This window comes from Pholcus phalangioides, unplaced genomic scaffold (assembly GCF_987345545.1).
Source record: "Pholcus phalangioides strain wild (caught in Gottingen) unplaced genomic scaffold, Ppha-v1.0 ptg000015l_1, whole genome shotgun sequence".
Taxonomy (NCBI): Eukaryota; Metazoa; Arthropoda; class Arachnida; order Araneae; family Pholcidae; genus Pholcus; species Pholcus phalangioides.
In genome coordinates, this window is record NW_028301608.1 from 14,854,848 (window position 1) to 14,875,601 (window position 20,754).

At 38.3% G+C, this 20,754-nt stretch overlaps 2 protein-coding genes across 3 annotated transcripts in view; both read left to right on the top strand.

Moving 5' to 3' along the window:
• The window catches only part of LOC149075514 (sodium- and chloride-dependent glycine transporter 2-like), a 34,369-nt gene extending 28,394 nt beyond the window's left edge, over window positions 1-5,975 (top strand). The window contains exons 11-12 of one of the 2 annotated variants that reach the window (XM_089245411.1): window positions 317-417; window positions 5,770-5,975. In XM_089245411.1, the coding sequence (XP_089101537.1) occupies window positions 317-417; window positions 5,770-5,882 (214 nt within the window). In that variant the 3' untranslated portion in view covers window positions 5,883-5,975. Of the gene's footprint in view, window positions 1-316; window positions 418-4,202; window positions 4,348-5,769 lie in introns of those variants that run through there. The other variant, XM_089245412.1, reaches the window with a different exon arrangement.
• Window positions 5,976-12,944: 6,969 nt separating this feature from the next.
• ago (F-box and WD-40 domain protein 7) overlaps window positions 12,945-20,754 on the top strand; it is a 38,879-nt gene continuing 31,069 nt past the window's right edge. Inside the window, exon 1 of the mRNA XM_089242884.1 lies at window positions 12,945-13,316. The gene's annotated coding sequence lies outside the window, so the exon portion shown is untranslated. The remainder of the gene's footprint in view (window positions 13,317-20,754) is intronic.

A 20,754-nucleotide genomic window follows, 5' to 3' on the forward strand; every position in this document is an offset into this window, starting at 1 on the left:
CGTTATAGCGAAATAGCTTGAAACGAAACAGCATTTATCTGTATGGCATAACTTTCTCAAAATAGAAAGATTTCCGACCAAACTCGGTCGGTAGTAAATTGCCTAATGGCGATGTGACGGGTGTTGGAGAAGTATTATCATCTTGATCGTAAATCTGTGATATCAATGATGTATCATGTAGTTAGTTTATTCGCTCTGTACGTCGTTCTTTTGTTCCTTCACCCCCCCCCCCCTCTTTTAGCAAAGTATATATATATATATATATATATTTTTTTTTTTTTTTTCATCGAACTCATGTGGCTTTTAACTATTACAGGTTTAAAAAGATTCGAAAACAACCTGGAGCAGATGATGGGCAAATCACCAAGCAGGTTCTGGACTTTTTGTTGGAAATACCTGTCTCCGGTCGTTTTGTTGGTGAGTAATTCAACTGATCGTTCCTAAATTAACCAAGAATTAAATTTTCATAACTTTCGCTTGAGTGCAGGGTCTAATGCTGAACGTAGGAGCATAACCAGTCTCGATCTGGAGCAGCCTATGATAAGCTTGCGTGACAACATAAGCAAATACAGGCTCTTCGAACGAGGGGGGGGGGGTGATAGCCCACCTCACCTCAGCCGCGTAAGCCACTGTCACACTTTTTTAGTGAACTGCGAGAGAGGAATGGCCCTTTATTCACCCCTATACCCACCTATGTGTACTAATTATAAACCACGGGTTTTCAACTGGTGTTCTGCGGCACCCTGGGGTTCTGCGGCAGTTTCTTTTGGGTTTCCATGATTAAACACCAAGGAATCCTTAAAAATCCCGGATCCCAGAGAGCTTTCAAAGAAGAAAACTTCCTTTTTGCTGATATTCGCAAAGATTGGTCTTTGTTTTGAATTTTAACCAGATATCGTCGCGTTTAAAAACAAATCTAGACAACTTGGATGACTAACCTAGGAGAATATGGAAGAATGTGAGTGACCAAAACAGTGACCTAAAGGGTGTGAAAGCATGTGAACGACCGAAAGATAGTGACACAGAGATATATTTACGGAATGGGGGAGAAGGCCAAAGAGGCCTAGTCCGGGGTGACTAATTAGGAGGAATGAGTAGTCAAGAAAAGTAGACTAGAATAGGCAAATGAATGCCGGCAAAATAATTTAAATAGCCCACAGGCTATAAAACGATGAATCTGCATCCGGAGGGGAGGGGGGAGGGAGACAAAGCCCTCATTGAGGGCCTAAAATTATGCGGTCCTCATATCAATGGCTCGAATTTCGTGGAAAAGTGAAGCTGGAATGATGAAAAAAATTCTGCTTAGCTGAATAATTTTTTTTATTTATACAAATACAAATACAAATACAACGCCACAACAGGCAAAATGCCCAACGAGGTGGCTGATAAAAAGATGCCCATAAAAATATGGTTGTCATATGTTTCAAAAATACAGCAACCCAATTAAAAATGCAATTAACACAAATTACAAACAATATATACACATGATAAAATATTAAAGAATGCCCATAAAGAATACTTATGGTTGTCTTATTCTAAGAATGGATAGCTTCTCGATTTACCCCAACATGTTTATCGTATTTCTTTTTAAACGTGTCAATTGTGTTACAATTTACTACCTCCGGGGGTAAGCTATTCCATTTATTAACAACCCTATTGGAGAAAAATTCCCTGCGACACCATAACCTTGCATTGTCCCTCACCAATCGATACTGGTGTCCCCTTGTAAAAGCAGTCGATTGGCGGTGTACTAAAAGTTCATGGTCCATCCTATCCATCCCATTGAAAATTTTGAACACTTCGATCATATCTCCTCGACACCTGCGTTCATCCAATGTAAACATATTCAAAAAATGAAGTCTTTCTTCATAACTCAAGCCCCGTGTGCCAATAAGGACACGCGTAGCTCTTCTCTGCACCCCTTCAACCAAGTCTATGTCCCTCTGTAGGTATGGTCTCCAAAACCTTACAGCATACTCCAGTCCAGGACGAACTAAGCCTCGAAAAAGCGGAAGAATGACTTTAGGAGAACGCGAAGAGACCTTTTTGAAAATGAGACCAAGCATTCTATTCGATTTTTTGACAACCGCTGAACAATGTTCAGAAAACTTAAGTCGCTCGTCAATGAGAATTCCCAAATCGGTGACTCTAGTTGCATCCGGGATAGTGACACCATTCAACTCGTAAGAGAACCGTGGGTTGTTCGAACCAAAATGAGCGACCATGCACTTATCTACGCTAAACGTCATGCTCCATTCATTTGCCCATGCTGCAATCTTGCTTAAGTTGGTCTGGAGCAACTCCCTATCGCTTTCATTCCCGATTACCCCCATTAGCTTCACATCATCTGCGAATTTGCTAGTAATTCCATCGATACCCTGATCGAGTTTATCGATAAAAAGTGAAAAAAGTATGGGGCCAAGGACACTTCCCTGAGGAACTCCACTTGTGACGTCTGTCCAACCAGAGAATTCCCCGTTCACCATAACTCGTTGCGACCTGTCTCTTAACCACGATTCTATCCAATTCAGCAAGTTGCCCCCTATTCCAATCTCGTGTAAACGCTTCAAGAGTTTGCCATGTTGGACCCGATCGAATGCCTTCTGGAAATCAAGGTAAACCACGTCGACATTTTTGCTCTTACCCAAAGCCTTAGTCACGTAATCATAGAAGCAAAGGAGGTTAGTTACACATGACTTCCCCTTCCTGAACCCATGCTGATTATCCGACAATACATTATTCTCGTCTATCCACTTCACAAACTGCCTTTTGATGATAATTTCCAAAATTTTCGAGAGGGAGCTCGTCAAACTCACTGGACGATAATTAGACACCACTTCTCTACTACCCTTCTTAAATATCGGAACAACGTTAGCCAGTTTCCAATCTCTCGGGACGATACCCTCAGCAACACTACTCCTGTATATCTGTGCGACTGGCCCCAACAATTCATTAGCACCTTCCCTGAGAACCCTGGGATAGATATCATCTGGTCCTGGTGCTTTGCTTGCACATACATTTCTTAGAAGATTTAGGACCTCCACGTCTTCCACTTGAATATCGTTGAGCGTTTTATTACCCCATGCAACACCCGATTGTGCCAAGAATCCTTTTTATTTTCCAGACAGTGGGCACATTTTCTTTAATTTCACTTGCACTTGTTGTTTCTCTGTGCACAGATTTTCGATATCTGCGCGGAATGACTCGCGACGTATTTACAAATCACAGCGACACATTTCATTTCATACCGTGCACCTCTCCGGCTCTATTGACCATTGTCAATTTTGGCCTTTGTCTCGGATCAAGGGGCTGGGCGTTGTCGGGTGCCTATGCATGTATCGGATGGTTATGCATACATAAAATACATGGGTATGAAATACATACAGTCGAATCCCGTTATAACGAACACTAAGAGACTGGAGGAATCACTTCGTTAAAACGAAATTTCGTTATAAAGGGATTCCAGGTTATCTAGCATTGTTCCTATGTAAACTTATTTGGGGGATTATAGAAAAGTGTTCGTTAAAACGAGATTTTCGCTATAACGGTATTCGTTAAAACGGGTTTCGACTGTATATATATTTAAAAAAAAGTAGATACACAGATTTTAAAAAATTGTTATACAAAATTAATGTCCATGGCTTTGTGGTTCTATCAAGCTCTTGCTGTTTTCTGTGACCAGGCACAAAATCCTGAACCACGTCACGTCTTCTCTTCTCACAGCGACACAGTTCCAGAGCACTTAAGCAACCCACGGCTCATTTACAGATCATTTTAGTAACGTGCGGTGCCGTTCCAGAACACTTAATTAAGTGGCTCGCGGCAGGTTTTTAAATAATCAATAAAGTGGTCCTATTTGCCCCTATTGCGATAGTATTGCTAGTAATACTGCGGTAGCTTTGGGAGTTATAGCAACTGCTAGACAACTTTTTTCCCTCGTAAGGAAAGAAATATATAGGGGGATTTAGAGGTTGAACACCCTTGAGTTAAAGGGCGAATTCAGCTTCCCCCTCTTGTTCCAGCGTCCAGGGCACGGTACTCACCTGCTTCTCCCCATCCCCCCAGTTGCGGTCCTGCTTGTATCAATCATCATTATTTGTGGTTGTGTTTTTTTTCCATGAAATGGTTTTTGAACAAGTAATCTGATTTCTGTTTTTGTTAGCATTCCACCATTTCGTTTTCTTTTATTTGCCACCTTATAGGGGATAATGGTATATAACATCGTGAGCCACACTCATCTCGAATACGGAGGTAAACGAATGCCGCCGTGGGCGGAAGTGATCGGTTGGCTGATGGTTTGTTCCTCACTCGTCGTCATCCCGATTTTCGCTGCATATGAGATTTTCAAAACTGTCAAGCACAAAAGAGTGGGTGGTTCTGTTGATTTTTTTTTTCCTGTAGTATTTCTCCCTTTTTTTTTTATTATTTACTTTATTTTTTAACATTCCCGTGAACGAATCCACATTCAATAATATATTAGAGCAGAATTTCTTGACCTAAATGGGTCGTGACCAAAGCTTTGGTTACAAAGGCTTCTGAGATGGGTCGCGCTATATGTATAGTACTACTGTATAATACAATATTGTATAGTATAATCGCACTACTGTATAGTACAATACTGTATAGTACAATCGCACTACTGTATAGTACAATACTGTATAGTACAATCACACTACTGTATAGTACAATACTGTATAGTACAATCGCACTACTGTATAGTACAATACTGTATAGTACAATACTGTATAGTACAATCGCACTACTGTATAGTACAATACTGTTATGAATCTGAATTCTGAATTTTTATTCTATATTCAAATCAAGGATTAAAACTACTTTCTTAACACAAAAATTGCATTATGAAAACAACAATTATAAATAAGAATATTCATCTCACAAATTTGTCATGTTTTTTTAAATGTTTTATTTCGTAAAATTCATTTTAACTCACTGTAATTTGCTATAATGCTCCATTTCCTGCCATTGATGATTTTTCAGTGATTTTAGCAGAAGTTGGCAACTTTGCTTACTTTTGGCATAATTTTTGGCAAGTACCGGGTGATTCTAAATTCATAGGACAAACTTCAAGAGAAACAAACGTTTTTGGTCGTAGAATATGCGGTCGAATCGCAATAGTGAAGGATGTAGAGGGTGGTTTTAGAGACTGCTCAACAACACTTCACCAAAAAAAACATATTTTTTCCGACGGATTTGCTACGATATATGCTATCAACCATTCTAGGGTGTATATGCATCTTCGGATTGTATTGGAGTTTGTTTTTTATTGGAGGAAGGACTATTAAGATTTGCTGCGCCGAACAATGATCAAGCGGTACAATGGCTTGAGGTAGATTTGGCGCTACCCAGGTTGCACCATGAAGAGGCCTACCACTTTACAACACCCTGCGCCCCCGAATGATTAATAGCACATATCGCAGCAAATACGCCGGGAAAATATATTTCATTTGGGTGAGGTGTTGTGTATATATAAAAAGTACCCTCTACCGCCTTCTCTATTGCGATTCGACCGCACGTTCTGTGATCAAAAATGCTTGCTTAGTAGTCATATACCACCTCTTAAAGTTTGTCCCATGAATTTAGAATCACCCTGTATAATTAGCGATGTCCCGTATTTGAAATCCCAATATCCCGTATTTTTCTTGGGGAAATATGGTCAGCCTAAGTACACTTGATGATGTCTAGTTTCTTCAGTTAAAGATGGGCGGGCTCTCAAAAAAAATTTCTTCTTTTCTTTTTCATTCCTCACAGAAATGGACTTCGGCTTTCAACCCCTCGAGCAGTTGGCGTCCTTCCATAAACGGTTTGTCTTCGATACAGTTACGAACCCTGGAACTTGGTCACCCCGAGATTCGTCAGAATGAACAGAATCACGAACGGGTCGAGATTAACGACGATGGAAACAATCCCGAACGTGAGTCGGGCCATTTAAAGGGAAAAGGTTGAATATACTTTCTGTGATAATTCTGTATAATCAGTTATTTATTTTATATAATTGCAACTGATTTGAAGTATTGGAATCTTTCATCGTATAGAGTATGTATAAATGTAAATAAATGATCGTTTTTAGCTGTAAAATGGAAATGAAACGCATGCTGTGTGCGCTGTATTTATTCTCGATTAATTTGGAGATTTAATTACAGTGGTGCTCAGTAACTCTTCGACGCCGCTGTGGTGGTCGAGTGGTTATAGTGACGGACTCGCGATGCGAGGATCCGGGAACCCCACAGTGGTGGTCGGCTGAAGTTGGTTTTCTGTGGTTCCCAACTTCAAGGCGCGAATGCGAGCCGATCTCCCCGTTAAAAAGTCTCGCCACAGAGAGCAACAAGCCTACAACGTTACAGATATTCAATCATTACACTTCACTCACAATTTGAAGTATAGATGACAGCACTGAAATATCATACACAACACTAGCTACACACTCACTTTGTTCCAGACTCTGCCACGAAGCTGGGCTGGAAGAGATCTCGGCAATGGGATAAGTCCGGTGGCAGACACCCTGGCGTTCATTCAGTAACTCTTCGAATAACCAATGAATTATTAATTCATCCGAAAAAAAGCAAAAATGTTCTGGATTGTTGCCTGATTTTAGGAAGCAGAGAAAAATCCAAGATGACATCGTATGAAAGATATTAATACCGAAAAAAATGGGCATTACTGTTTAATCTTCGGTTGGGCAGTTTTTATGTTGAAAAAACACCATCAAAATAGAGTAAGAAAAACTTTTCGATTCAATTCGCATCATTTGTAAAGATTATTTTAAAACAATGAATTGATTGCTTATCATTAAAGCTTTACGCCACTTTCCTGAAATATTTTCAAAGAACCCCTGGCGTATCCGTAAATAGCTCGTATCCATAGGCAGGGTCGTCTTAAAAGCATCACGCCCCCCAGGCAAATTGATTTTTCTGAGGGCCTCCCTCAGCGACTAGAAAAGACTGCTTGCCTATTTACATGCTTAATCTAGAAAATCTCAACGAGATCTGATTATCACACAAGATCCCCTCTACACTTGAGGTCACCACGGCCGTGCTCGGGTAGGCTCATGCGTTAAGACGGTACTGTAAATGGGTACAAAATCGAATCACGATTAATCAAATCTGGCACCTGAACACTCTTCTCTTCTTCACGTTATTCACAGATACCAAATTTGATGACTAACAACACCAGACACCAACTGGTTTCTTCAAGACCGTCTTAATAGCACTTTGGGTTCACGACAGCAATTAACAGGGGAGAAAATAATCGCGGTGTTCCATTCACGGTACGAATACTTTTCTCTAATTCCTTACAAGTACTGCACACGAACAGTAGAACTTTGGCTACGGACATTCCCAGCACCGGACAGCTCTCGTTAACGGCAGTGGCGTTGGACACGAAAGGGTACCGAGAGTGCTGCACTCTGAGTAACTTTAGCGTAAAACAGAACAACCCAATGGCTAATTTAAAAATCGAAATTTCCCACAAGCTCAAGTCGAGCATACACAGATTCACCTCCGACGCGTACGTGGTTAACGGATATTTCTCTGAGTCCTTAGAATGGGGCTTTAACCCTTTCAGTGGCAATCCCGAGATATCTCGTCAAACTTGATCTGCTTTATATTTCTGTCACCCCCGAGATATTTCGTCTTCTAAAAACGCAATGAAGTTTTTTTTACAATAAAACACGTTTTCCCATCCCCCTCCAACCAATCAACTGCATGGGGCGGAGTCAGCTCTTGTTCAATGTTAGATAAGAAGAAGCACGAGCGAGAAAAATAGAGAAAGAAATATACGTTTAGTATAAATGATACAAAAAGATTTTTTTTCCCACCAAAAAAGGTATTTCTCTTCCTAGAGAGCCATAACACATGGCAGATGTCTTTGTATCATAGCCAGGGAAATAAAAGCGATGGGCGGAGTCAATTTTCTTGTTGGGAGAAGCTGTTATCTGCTCGCAAGGGAGAAAAATTCTTTTTGAAATACGTGGCAATTTGGAATTTGGGAAGGTTTCGCAATTTGAAATGTGGCAGTTATAATGCGGATCAGGGACACTAAAAACCGCTTAAAGAGTTAATGTACATTCATTATTTTTTCATGCTATCCTTTGCGGATAAAATGTTCAGGTCCATGGATGTCAAGAGATCTATCCCACGGTACTATATTATTTTGGGCGGTACTATATTATTACACGGCCTTTATTGATTTTCGTAATATTTTTAAGTTTGAAGAGCGTTTACATTGCTTTATTTTTGAAAGAAAATACTTTTCTTTTTTGAATTTATCTCTCCTCCCCCCACCCCCCCCCCCTCGAGTGTTTGACCGTGTGCATTCTCACTCGCAGGGGTCGATACCGTACTATAATGAGCTTTTCTATGAGGCGCACTAATCAAAAACTTGTCATCAGTTTCAATCGAAGTATCACAACAGTTGTATTTTTATTTCATAGGTGACTGCAGTAGTTCCAGTTCAATGATGTTTTACATGCAATATAATGTATAAACAATGTATGTACTGTACACCTGTACAATCATTTTCTATATTTTTCAGAAGATACATTTTTACCGATAAAATTTTATTTGCACCAGTTTATTGGTTGTGGACAGACAAATTAACAAAGAAAGACACAATTTTTTCATGGTGAATAAATTTGCAAAGTATGGACGTTTAACGTCTGAAAGTGACTGAGAATGTTTCCCTGCACACCGAGTATTTTTTGTTGAACAGAGAAAAATTCCTTATACTTAGGCTGACCATATTTCTTTGAGAGAAATACGGGAATTGGAATTCCAAATACGGGAAAATACGGGACATCGCCAATTATCGCCAAGAACAACGCCAAAAGTCTAAAAAGTTGCCAAATATTGCTGAAATTACGGAAAAATAGCGATGCCGGGAAACGAAGCGTTACTGCAAATCGAAGTGGATTAAAACGAATTCCACGAAATAAAACGTTCATCAAGACAAATGTGGGAAATAAATGTTCTTATTTATAGTGTAATTATCATAATATAATTTATGAGATGCAAAATAATTTCAATCTTTGACTTCAATAAAGAATAAAGATCTAAGTAGGCGTCATGTAAAAAACGGGAAAAACCGGGACACTTTTGCAAAAAAGACGGGACGGCCAGAAAAACAAAGAAAACCGGGACTGTCCCAGAAAATATGGGACGTATGGTCACCCTACTTATATTGGTTTGTATAAAGTAGCATTTTATTTATGTCATTTCGCGCAGATATCGAAATTCTGTGACAAAGAAGCGACAAGTCTATGCAGGTGAAGTAGAAGGGAATGCGCCCACTATCTGGAAAAAAAACTTGGGGCAGATTTAATCCAGGAAAGTTTTTTTTTTCCCCGCGAGCCTCTCGGTGCTCACCCATGCCCCCCCCCCCCCCCTCCCCACCTAGAGCCAGACTCTCTGGACAGATATTTAGTGGACCACCTCTATAATGGATTTATAGTGTGATAATAATAATAATAATAATTGTCCTGGGTTCCTGTACTAGAGCCCTGAAAGGCCTACCTTCCGGGGGGGGGGGTGGTCATAGAGCTCACTTAAACCATCGGGTATAAATGCTTGATTTCGTACTCAGATGATATTCACCGACAACACGGATAAAAAACCTATGATTCAATGATTAACATCAAGGTTATTTCAGTTGAATTATATGGCAGAGTTCTTGTACGGGAGCTTTTCTTCTAGTGATGGTTGTAATCAAAGCCCTTGGTTCGTGCAGGGCCGCAACAAGGGGGGGGGGAGTAGGCGAGTCTCGTGCCCCGGGCGCTAGAACTCAGGGGGCGCAAATTTCATTCTGAAACCTTTTCTTTCACCATTACAGGAGGGGGGGGGGGGACTTCAAAATGCGCGCTTTCCCCGGGTGACCAAGCATCTAGTTGCAGCCCTGGGTTCGTGAATATGCTTTTCAATAGGTTGACAAGGCTACAACTTCGTGTCAATGCATCGACTCTAGGACTGTCTTAAGGTATCATGGGCATCCCAGGATAGTAATGTTCAGGTGTCATTATCTGGTTGAAAACCACAGCCTACCAGTTTTCATACTTTTTCTCGCAAAAGATACTGCAGGATCTCAAATAATCATACGATCCTCCTATGCATCCGAGGACCCCCTGGGTTAAACAAATCACCGGAAGTCCCCGCTTATCACTCTAGTCTAGAGCCTCTAGAAAATGTTGAAAATCCATCCCTATTTTCAAATATAAAGGGAAGAAAAGTCTTAGAATATTTGATTTGAATTCCTGCAGCTAGAAGAACACTACCAAACCTGCGAATTCCACAAACACACGCAGGAACGCACACAAGCGTTTATAAAATTAGAATTTTTTGAACCAGAAGCTAGTTCATGAATGCCATTATCCGATTCTTCAGGATACTACTACTACTAAAAAACCAGACATTCATCTAGTCCATATTCCTCTGCGGAACCTCTAACGAATTGGTACATGTTGGAGTGTGCGCGTGTGTGTGTAATGAACGTACCATGAAGTTTGTTTCTGTGTAATGCTTGTTATGTTTAGTGCTGCCATCTGCCATCTATTATACTAACTGACTTTTTAACTGGGAGATGGTCACATTTGTGCCGATCTCCCCGTTAAAAAGTCAGGATACCATAAGTTGCAACTCCAGATACTGTAATAGGGACCCTACGCTTTGATCTTTAGCGGTCCCCCAGGTCAGACTATTCTCATTCTCATCTATCATGAATTTTTTAGTGTGACAAACAAACAATGATGACAAACATCTTAGGCCTCCGGGCTGGATCCCTGTAAGCCTCTCAACTCTTGTGAGGGCCATTCGAGGATCTCAATTGCATAGGGGCCATCCACAACGATGTGGCACAACGATTTATGACAATAAATGTGCTTTTTTTTAGAGCTGGTGCCTCTTTTTCATTTTCCCCTGGGGCTATGATGCTTTTGAGACGGCAGTGGGGACAGTTTTTTTTTTTCCTGATAAATACTGAAATATTTGTTTGAGTTACGTAGAACAGCCTCATCATCATCATCAAGGGTTCCGCGAGAACTTTACTTTGGAAACCCCTGCCCTAGACCCAGGGCCGCCACTAGATACTTTGTCACTCGGGCAAAACGGTATTTTAGCACTCTTTTCCATATAGAAGAAGCAGTTAAAGGGTGAATTCGATGCCCCTTCTGGTCCAGCGCCCGGGGCACCAGACCCGCTTGTTCCCCTCCTACTCTACCCAGTTACGGGCCTGGTTAGACAGTGCCTTAGTGTTTGCGATTCACGCATCTAGATGTGCGATTCACGCATCAAAATTCAGTTTCATTCCTCAAAATTTCATTGGTGTGTGAAAACACTCCTTCAAAATTCAGGTAATTTTTTCTTAGTGGAGTTTTTCTCGCTGAATAAAAACAAAAAATACCAAAGGGGGGTATTTTTTTTACCAAGGGTATTTTCGAAACATTCCCAATTATCACGAAAAATGACGGCACTTTTAAAAGTGAGCAAAGTCACCATGGGCGGAGATACGAGAGAGGGGCATGGGAGGGCCATGCCCCCACCCAAGCATCAAAGATGGAGTCTATCGATCTAATGTATATGTGTGTATATATGAATTGACATCATCATCACCAAGTTCATCTCCGCCTATATGAATATCGCTACTGGTGCTAAATCCAAAGACGTTATAAAAAACTTCATTGAAAGACTACAGAAAGTCATTCATTTTTTCATGACTAAAATCACACCAATAGCGGGAAATGAAACTCTTCAAATTGCAGTGAATTAAAAAATAAAAATAAATAAAACACGACAAATGTGTGAGAATGTAAAAGTGCAAGAATATATTCTGGTTTGTGTTCGTAATTATATCGTAAGGGGCCGTTCAAGTATTACGTAAGCAAATTTTTAGCCATTTTTGACCCCCCCCCTTGTCAGCAAAACGCTGACCCCCTTCCCCCCCCCCCCTCGTCAGCAAAATTTCGTCATCAGCTCTGCCCCTATGAATCCAACTCATATTTTCATAAAGGTTGGTTGATGACGTAAGCATTATCCAAACCCACCCTCCCCCCTTGTAATCAAAAGTCAGCAAATCGGAAACTCCCCTCCCCCCTCCCATCGATGATGACGTTATACTTGAACGGCCCCTAATGTAATTTCTGAGTTGGAAAGATACTTTTTGAATAAGCTGACCATATTTCTTCGAGAGAAATACGGGAAATTGGCATTCCAAATACGGAACATCGCCAATTATCGCCAAAAACGACGCCAAAACCAAAGTTGCCAAATATTGTTGAAATTACGGAAAATCACAATGGCGGGAAATGATGCATTACTACAAATAGCTATAGTGGATTAAAATGTATTCCACGAAAAAAAAAACGTTCACCAGGGCAAATGTGGGAGATTAATATTCTCATATATAGTTGTAATTATCATAAAATTATTTATGAGTTGAAAAATAATGTCAATCTTTGACTTCAATAAAGAATAAAAATTCAAGTAGGCTTCGTGTAAAATACGGAAAAACCGGGACACTTTTTCAAAAGAGTCGGGACGGCCAAAAAAACAGAAATTACCGGGACTGTCCCGTGAAATACGGGACGTATGGTCACGCTATTTTTAGAGTATCTTCAAATTATGTTCACGTTATCTTTAAAGTATTTCAAAATAAATCATTGATTTTAAGGATAAAATAAAGAATAAGGAAGTCAAGTTGGTTTCGTTGAAAATACGTGAAAAACCAGGAAATATGGTCAGTTCTTGTTCGGATAAAGTATGGTCACAATATACATAATGTATTAACAACCTGATAAGACTTTTAGCGACATCTAACGCCGATTTGACTTTTTTTTTCCTGTTTCTATCTGAATAATCCGAGCTGGCATTACTGACGAGTGAGAGGCCGTTCTCTGCAATCCACCACGAAACTTTTTGATGAGAAAAGAAAGAAAAAAAAAAAAATCGTTTCTTTTTTTTCTCTCTCTCTTTTTTCATTTCTTTCTTTTATTATTATGTGTTGCCTCGAAGGAGCGATATTTAGGGCCGTGAAAAGAGGATAATCCTTGTTGTTTATCCCACCCTAACTTCGAAGATTTTCTCGTTAATATCAGATAGAAATTCGTCTAAAGTGAGGATTAAATAGAGGTCTCGTGGTCAATTTGTTAGTTAGGATGTCGCCGTGAAACGAGGAGCGACAAATAAAAGATGAGTGTCATCACCATCCCTTGTACAACATATTCCTGATGTCTAACACCGTCGTATATTATTGTATTATACCCATTCCCGTAGACATTTTACGCTGGGATTGATCGTTTCCGACTTGTTAAAGAGGTAGGCATCTTAATTTTCATTTCAATTATCAATAGATTTTTTTCCCCCCGATATAAATAATATTGATCAGTTGTTGAACGTAGGCTTTGGAGTTGCCAGTGGGGTTCATAGGGGCTTGTTTTGATTGTTTTTTTTATTTGTTATGTGTTGAAATACGTTTATGGAGATACCCACGGCCCCCAGATCCTGTAACTGGGTCCCTGGGATATATCTTTGCTGGCCCCCTTGGTCAGATCTCTCAAGGTCCCCCTCACTATAGTGTTTTTGTAGTGTTGAACAGCAAACATAAAATGCTAAGAATTAGCTTAGGGTCCCCAGGCTGGAGTTCTGTTAGCCCGACCCTTATGGGGAGGGGGCATGGAGAAATCTTGTGGGTGTTAATCAGCGAATTGATAAATTGAAGAATAATTTTGTGTTTATCTTAGTCTATGAGGTGTTAAATACTTTTTTTTTTGTGGCTCTATAAGCATTATGTTGTGGATTCTAATTCATTTTGTGAATTTTGTGTGCAAAAAAAGTAATGTAGTCTCATACAGGCTCTTGTGGTAAGCCTTTGTCTAGTCCCGGGGTGTTATTCATTTTTTTTTGTGTTCTACAGGCCCCGCGAGTCAATGTAAGATGTAATGAGACAGGTCTACAGACCCTCTATGTATCAATAAAATAAATGGCACTCACTTTTTTACGAAATAGCGTTCAGTACGTAGCAGGGCTTGACAAACGATAAGTACTTGTGACGTCAGCTGAATTTCTTAGAAGCAAAGCATGATTTTTCTTACGATAAGTCCTAAATAATTTATTCCGGCCTTCCACGACCACCGTTTATTTTAGGACTACCCACACCTTCGAAAATTTCCTATTACAGTAGGCTCTCACTAATCTGGCACATATCAGACCAGAGCATGTCGGATTATCGAAATCGCTGGATTGCTGGAAGTCATTTGAAAAAGCCTATTTAAATAATATAACTCTCTGGGCACAGACATGCCATGGCATGTTTTCCTCCTCTATGCTTGAAGAAAATATGCCTAAAAACATTGTATGGGCTGGATTATGGAGAGTCTACTGTATTTTCTATAAAAAATTCTTTTAAAGTTTCGGTCATCAAAGGTCCCATGGTTAATTGTTAGGATGCCATCTGTGAAACGAGGAGAGACAAAATATGAGTCGTCACCATTCCCTTGAACAACATATCCCTGATGTGTATGTTGTTGTATTATATCTATTGCTGTAGACATTTTACGTTGGGATTGATCGTAGGCATGCTATTATAATTTTTCTAATTATCAATAACTCTTTTCCTTATAAATAGTAGTGGTCAGTTGAACGTAGGCTTTCATGTTGCCAGTGTGCTTCTTTGTAGTTTATAAGAGCTTGTTTTGATTGATTCTTATTTAATTTGTCTTGAAATACGTTTATAGATATACCCATATCCCTAAATCTTATAATGGGATAGTCCCTGGGATGGATTTTTGGTAGTCCCTGACAAAATTTTTCAAGACCCTCTCTATAGTGTGTGATAAAACATAAAATGGTGAGAATTAGCATAGGGTCCCCAAACTGGAGCTCTGTCAGCCTCACTCTTGTATGCAGGGGTGTCAGAGATACCTTGTGGACCTTTGTCAGAGACTTCATTAATTCATGCATAATTTTGTGTTTATTTTAGTCTATAAAAGGGGTTCTCAAACTTTTTCCACTCCGTGATGACCCTTTACCTAATCAATGCTTATCCGTAGCTCCCCAGAGCAAATCAAAGAACAAAGAATAATAACAAAGAATCTTTTAGGAAAAACCTTTATCTGGGCCACAGTGCATCTGACAATCATTGGAAGCACACAGTATGAGAATCCCTGCTATTAAAGACAGATTTATGGTTTTGCTGCCTTCGGGCTGTACAAGTTTTGTCACTTCTCTCATTCTAGTCTAATTTTCTTGACCACTCATTCCTCAAATTTTCAGTCCTGCGCTATAACTTACTTGGCATCTCATTCCTGTAAATACGCCTTATTTTTTGGTTTATATAGTTATACACTGTTTTGGTCACTCACATTCTTAAGTGCATTCTAGGTCACTCGTTTGGTTGCTCATTGATCTGGTCTCTTGCTCTCTAGGTAATACTTTACATTCACATGCTTTCATACTCTTTTGGTCACTCACTGACCTAGTCCTTTGATTTCTAGGTCTCGCTCAGAAACTCTCTTGGCAAGGCTGTAGCTAAAAACGAGAATTTTCGTGGTGGGAGGAGGCAAACATAATTTTGCCACCCCACTACTGTAAAATTAAATGTTTTTATAATGGTATATAACAGTAAAACCTCTTTTGCGGTCACCAACGGGATAAAAAAATATCTGTCCATTAAAGAGGGGTGACCATTCATTGTTGGTGTGAGATGCATATTTTTGTTATACAAGGGGAAAGATGTTATTTGGGGGCTGCGAAAGAGAGGGTGGCCGCATATGAGAGCTCTCTTCAGAATTATTGTAAAAATTATAAAATCTCTTGAATACTCAGACAATAGTGGTATGACTTGTGATTTGACAGTATATAAAAACAGTAAAACCTGTCTATAATGATACTCTAGGGACCTTAGAAAAATATTGTTACAGGCGGGTTATCATTGTAGAGCATTTGCACTATTTTATATAAAATAGAAATTCTTTGCCAGATCAAATAAAATATGGTTATACACTGATTTCATGGTATATAGAGATTCCATGTGAGATGAACACATGGTTAAGTAGTAGTATATCATAATAGCACTTGTGTAACAAGAAAATTCAGGCAAATTTTCATTTCCACTTCAAAATATGCAAGTCAAATGGCAGAACCAATAAAATACAAAACAAGCACAACTCAAACACTCTCACCATATAAATTTACACCTGTACACCATGTTCCAGCATGTACTAATTCATTAGAAATTCCCCAGAAAAGATGGGAAAAACTTTTAAGAGGTGGTAGTACACACAAAAACAAACAATTTTCATCAAAGAATGCAAGGTCTAAAATGAATTGCGAACGTGCTACAGGCGCAACATAGTAAAACCAAGGATATGAAGAGAAAACTCAAGAATAGCGTATACATTAAAAAAGCAATTTTAATGAATAATTTACAATAATTTCTCCAAATAGCGTGCGACAGCGGTGAAGGAGGGATTGGCAAATGCTCTAGAATATTATATCGCTAACCTCCTCAGCAGCAGCCGAAAGTCTTAAGATTAGGTCCTCTTCACAGTCAAGAGGAGTCTCTTACACCAGACTCTTCAGTTGTCCCCACAAAAAGAAATCAAGGCACGACAGGTCAGGCAATCATGGTGGCAAAGCGAGAGATTTCAGAACAAGACTCTGAGGAGATACACCGGACTACCTTGGTACGTTAGAAACGTTAATATCAGACGTGATTCCGGAGTGGCTGATGTAACGTCATATGCAAAGAAACTGGCAAAGAACTTATTTGATAAATTGAACGATTCTGAATGTCCACACCTTGCGGAGATTTCATCATACGACAGTAGACACAAAGCCCGATTAAAAAGACCAAAAAATTTTCTACACATGCCTCGACCTGTGTTGCCAGGTCTATGAAGATTTGAGAACTTTTGAAAGGAAAAAAAAAAAACCCTTGGGTCTCAGGTGAACCTACGTCTTCACTCACCTTATTAGAATCTAACTATCATTGCAAAGCGCACTACTGCACAGAAATAGGCAGAGTCATGATGAAGGGGGTTTGATGGATTATAACTATCCATTGGAACCCTGTTTCACTGATTTTTTTTCAGTTAAAGACCCAAAATTTTTGCTCTTATGAGGCTAGAAGCTAATATTTCGGCGAATAAATTCAAGCTATATTTACAATTCTATCACATGGGGGACAGCAATAAGAAACCACTGGAAGAAGGCTTATCAATGTGTCTTTAATACATTGTTTTTTATTTTCGTGTCCCTCCAAGTTATGCATCAATTGAAAGAATATTTTCAAATTTTGTTATCTTAGAAATCATTTTGGCACAGATAAGGCAGCTAAATTAGTTATGTGTTACCAAATGTTAAAAGGTGCAGCTGTGCTTGATTATTAGTGTTCGATTATTATGTAAGTTTAATTTCATTCTGTAGGGTCAGGTGGGGTAAAATGGTCATAAAAAGAGGTATTTTCATCTTTGAAGAGGTATAACCATATGAATTTTTCTAAAATAAGATATCTTTTGCCTGATATTTTACATTACATTCTTAGAGAGTATATTAGCACATTTTTCAAAAATGTTTTTTGAGTGTAACAGTTTTTTTTCAGCAACTTTTTAGACCTCACTTTTATGACCACTCTATCCCATAGGGTAAAATGGTCATACCAAATGATAATGAAATTTTAAGAAAATAATCAGTAGGCATTGAAATTTCATTTAACACAATCATTATCAAACAATCATTTTCTATTTTTCAATGTAATTTATGGTTAAAACTTGGCTTCATTACGATCTTCAAATACGACTGATCCCTTATTTCATTTATGTCCTCAATTTCTTGAAAGGTATAAAAATTCATTATTTAGGCTTTTTCATGATAATAAATTCTTATTGATCACTTGTCTGATAATTTGCATTATTGGTTTTTGTTCTCTTCATAATAAACCAGCACCCCACACACACACAGCCTTCTGACATCTTTCATAAAGTTAGAATAGTTATAGATTTGCCTCAGATCTTCAGGAAATTTTTTCTTTGGCTATGTGAGTTTAATGAAATTTTCGCATATTTCTATTTTGTGGCAGTCAAAGTTCAACTAATTCCCTTAATTAAGGTTTCTCCTTTGCCATTCTGAACATGCTTTCATTTTGCCTTTGAGTTCTGTATTACCCTTTCGTTTACAGCTGAGTTTAACGAGGGCAAGGTAGTCAGTATATGGCTCGTTTCAAGTCTTTCACCAGACACAACACTGATATTAGCTAATCTTGACACTTCTTCACTTTCTATGCTCAAGTCAGCCATTCATGAAATTGATTCTGTATCTTTATTTTACTTGGTTGTGAATTGGGGAAGTTCAACATCTACAAAAGGGTGAGGGTTGTTCACATTGAGCAAGAGATTTCAAGCCTTCAATACCAGTCTCCTTTGCATGTCACCCATGATTTTTTTCTACAATCCTTTTTTCTTGACTTGTTAATGATCCATCTTCTTTAAGAGTGATATGGATCGTGTTCTTGCAGCTCACATGATACTCTGATGCTCTTTCCAACAGCTAGCAATACTAATGGAAGGATGTCAGAGTACTGTTGTATATTCTTTTCACATATAGGTTCAAACACCTACTTTCCAAGCACATGTTTGCTCTGGAAAAGAAAAAAATGAACTGTAAAAAGTAAATTAAGTAAAAAAAACTATCAAGTAAAAAATATTTTTTAAAATTCAATTATATGTTAGGCAAAATAGCTCCTAACAACTAAGTGGTAGTTAAGCCTAATGCTATGACCACTTTACCCCACGTTGTTTAAATTACTATAAAATATGAAATATAATGATTACAACTTACCAATGAATGAAATAATATTCTTGAGACACTACTAGAGTGCCCTGCACAGCCAATCTATAAAAAGTTCGAGAAACTAAAATGGTAGAGAGAAGTTATTCAGGCACTCAATGAATGGAACCCCAGCTTGAACAATAAAAAAACTGTTTATTGCCACTAAAATGTTGCTTGGCATAAAATTTTAAGTGAAAAACTTTGCTGCTTGCAAGTGAAAGTTAAAACAGAAATTTGGTAGCAATATCAATTCAAATTTTGAAGTTATGCCATTTTGTGTTCAGTATGACCATTTTACCCCACCTGACCCTATTCATATCTATTGCTTTTTTCTAATTTTCATGTGACGAATTTCTATCCCATTCTTGTATCTTTCATGTTTCCATAAATTTAATATTTAACCTCAAGACAGTTCAGTTTTCAATTGTTTGATAACCTGATATCAGTCATATAACCCTTTGCACATACTGTTTTGAATTTCAAAATTTTATTATATTTAATGTAATTTTAATAATATAATTTGTATAATATAAAGTTTATTATTTGATTATAGAAGTTACCTCTTCATCAAACTGCAAAGTTTTTCACTTATAGTTATAAATAGGAGGTTTTGAACAGTGTTGGACAGGATTGCCAACCCTGTTTTAAACATAACATCACTAACTGTGATGGCGAGAAAAAGAAAAAAATACTTGCAGGAAAGCAACCAGGAAGACAATAAATCTATCAACAGTTCTAAAAAAGTCTCCATGCTTTAAAGTTTGCCTAGTAAATGAACATATTCAAACAGGAAGGTAGCAGGAAACTAAAAAATATAGTGCCAGCCAACGCCTTGGTATATGAAATGCTTGCATAATGGTCTCACAGACCCAAACTGTATTTCTGGGTTATTCTACAGGGTGATTATAATTAAAGTTCACGTAGTCTGAGTAGCTTTTCTCAAAAACTGCTTATCAAATACACCCAAATTTTTAGGATATCTTAATGAGACCATCGGAGAGAGATTTATGAAATGAAAAAAAAATTATGTACAATTTTTGACCACCGGGTGAAAAAAATGACAATTTTTTTTATTGAATTTTACATTTTCCCATGGTCTATGTAGCTTATATACCAAGTTTCAATTTAATACGTCTACCAGAACAGGTGTTACATAGGTCAGAGTAGTGTCGGTATACTGATGGGTGCTACATTGGTCTGCGCTGTATCAGTATACTGAAACTATTCAGACCTAAGTAGCCCCCATTCTGGGAGATATACTCCATTGAAACTTGGCAAATAAACCACATAGACCATGGGAGAATGTAAAATACGTTAAAAAGTGCCACTTTTTTCATCTGGTGGTCGAAAATTGAACTATTTTTTATTTCATAAATCTCTCTCCCATGGTCCCATTAAGATATCCTAAAAATTTGGCTGTATTCAAATAAAAACTGCTCAGAGTATGGGAACTTCAATTATAATTGCCCTGTTGATATAATAATATAATGTAAATATTTTATTGGAAACAACAGTATTGAGAAAAAGGGTATAAGATCGAATGTGAATTGCATATCACAGTTATTCATTTTCAGTCTATTCGTCAGGGAGTTACATATAGCCAGTGGCGCACTACGGAATGTCTCAAATGTTGGAAAAATATGTATAAACCTTTTTTTTTACTCTCACTTTTCGTGGCAAATTTTCAATTGGACTCAGGTTTTACTATAACAGCGGTTCAAGTGGTGACCCAGTGAGTTAAAGTAGAATGACATCACTTATTTATCATCCAAAAAGTGTGCAAGAATTTTAATTGAAGCTACCACAGTTTTTAACTGTACAAGTTTTTCCTGCACATTTTTGTAAATGTTTCTGCCTTTATTTAACTGCATCAAATCTCCTTTGCCAAATTCAAGTAATAGAAAATGATTCTTGATACTGTATTTGC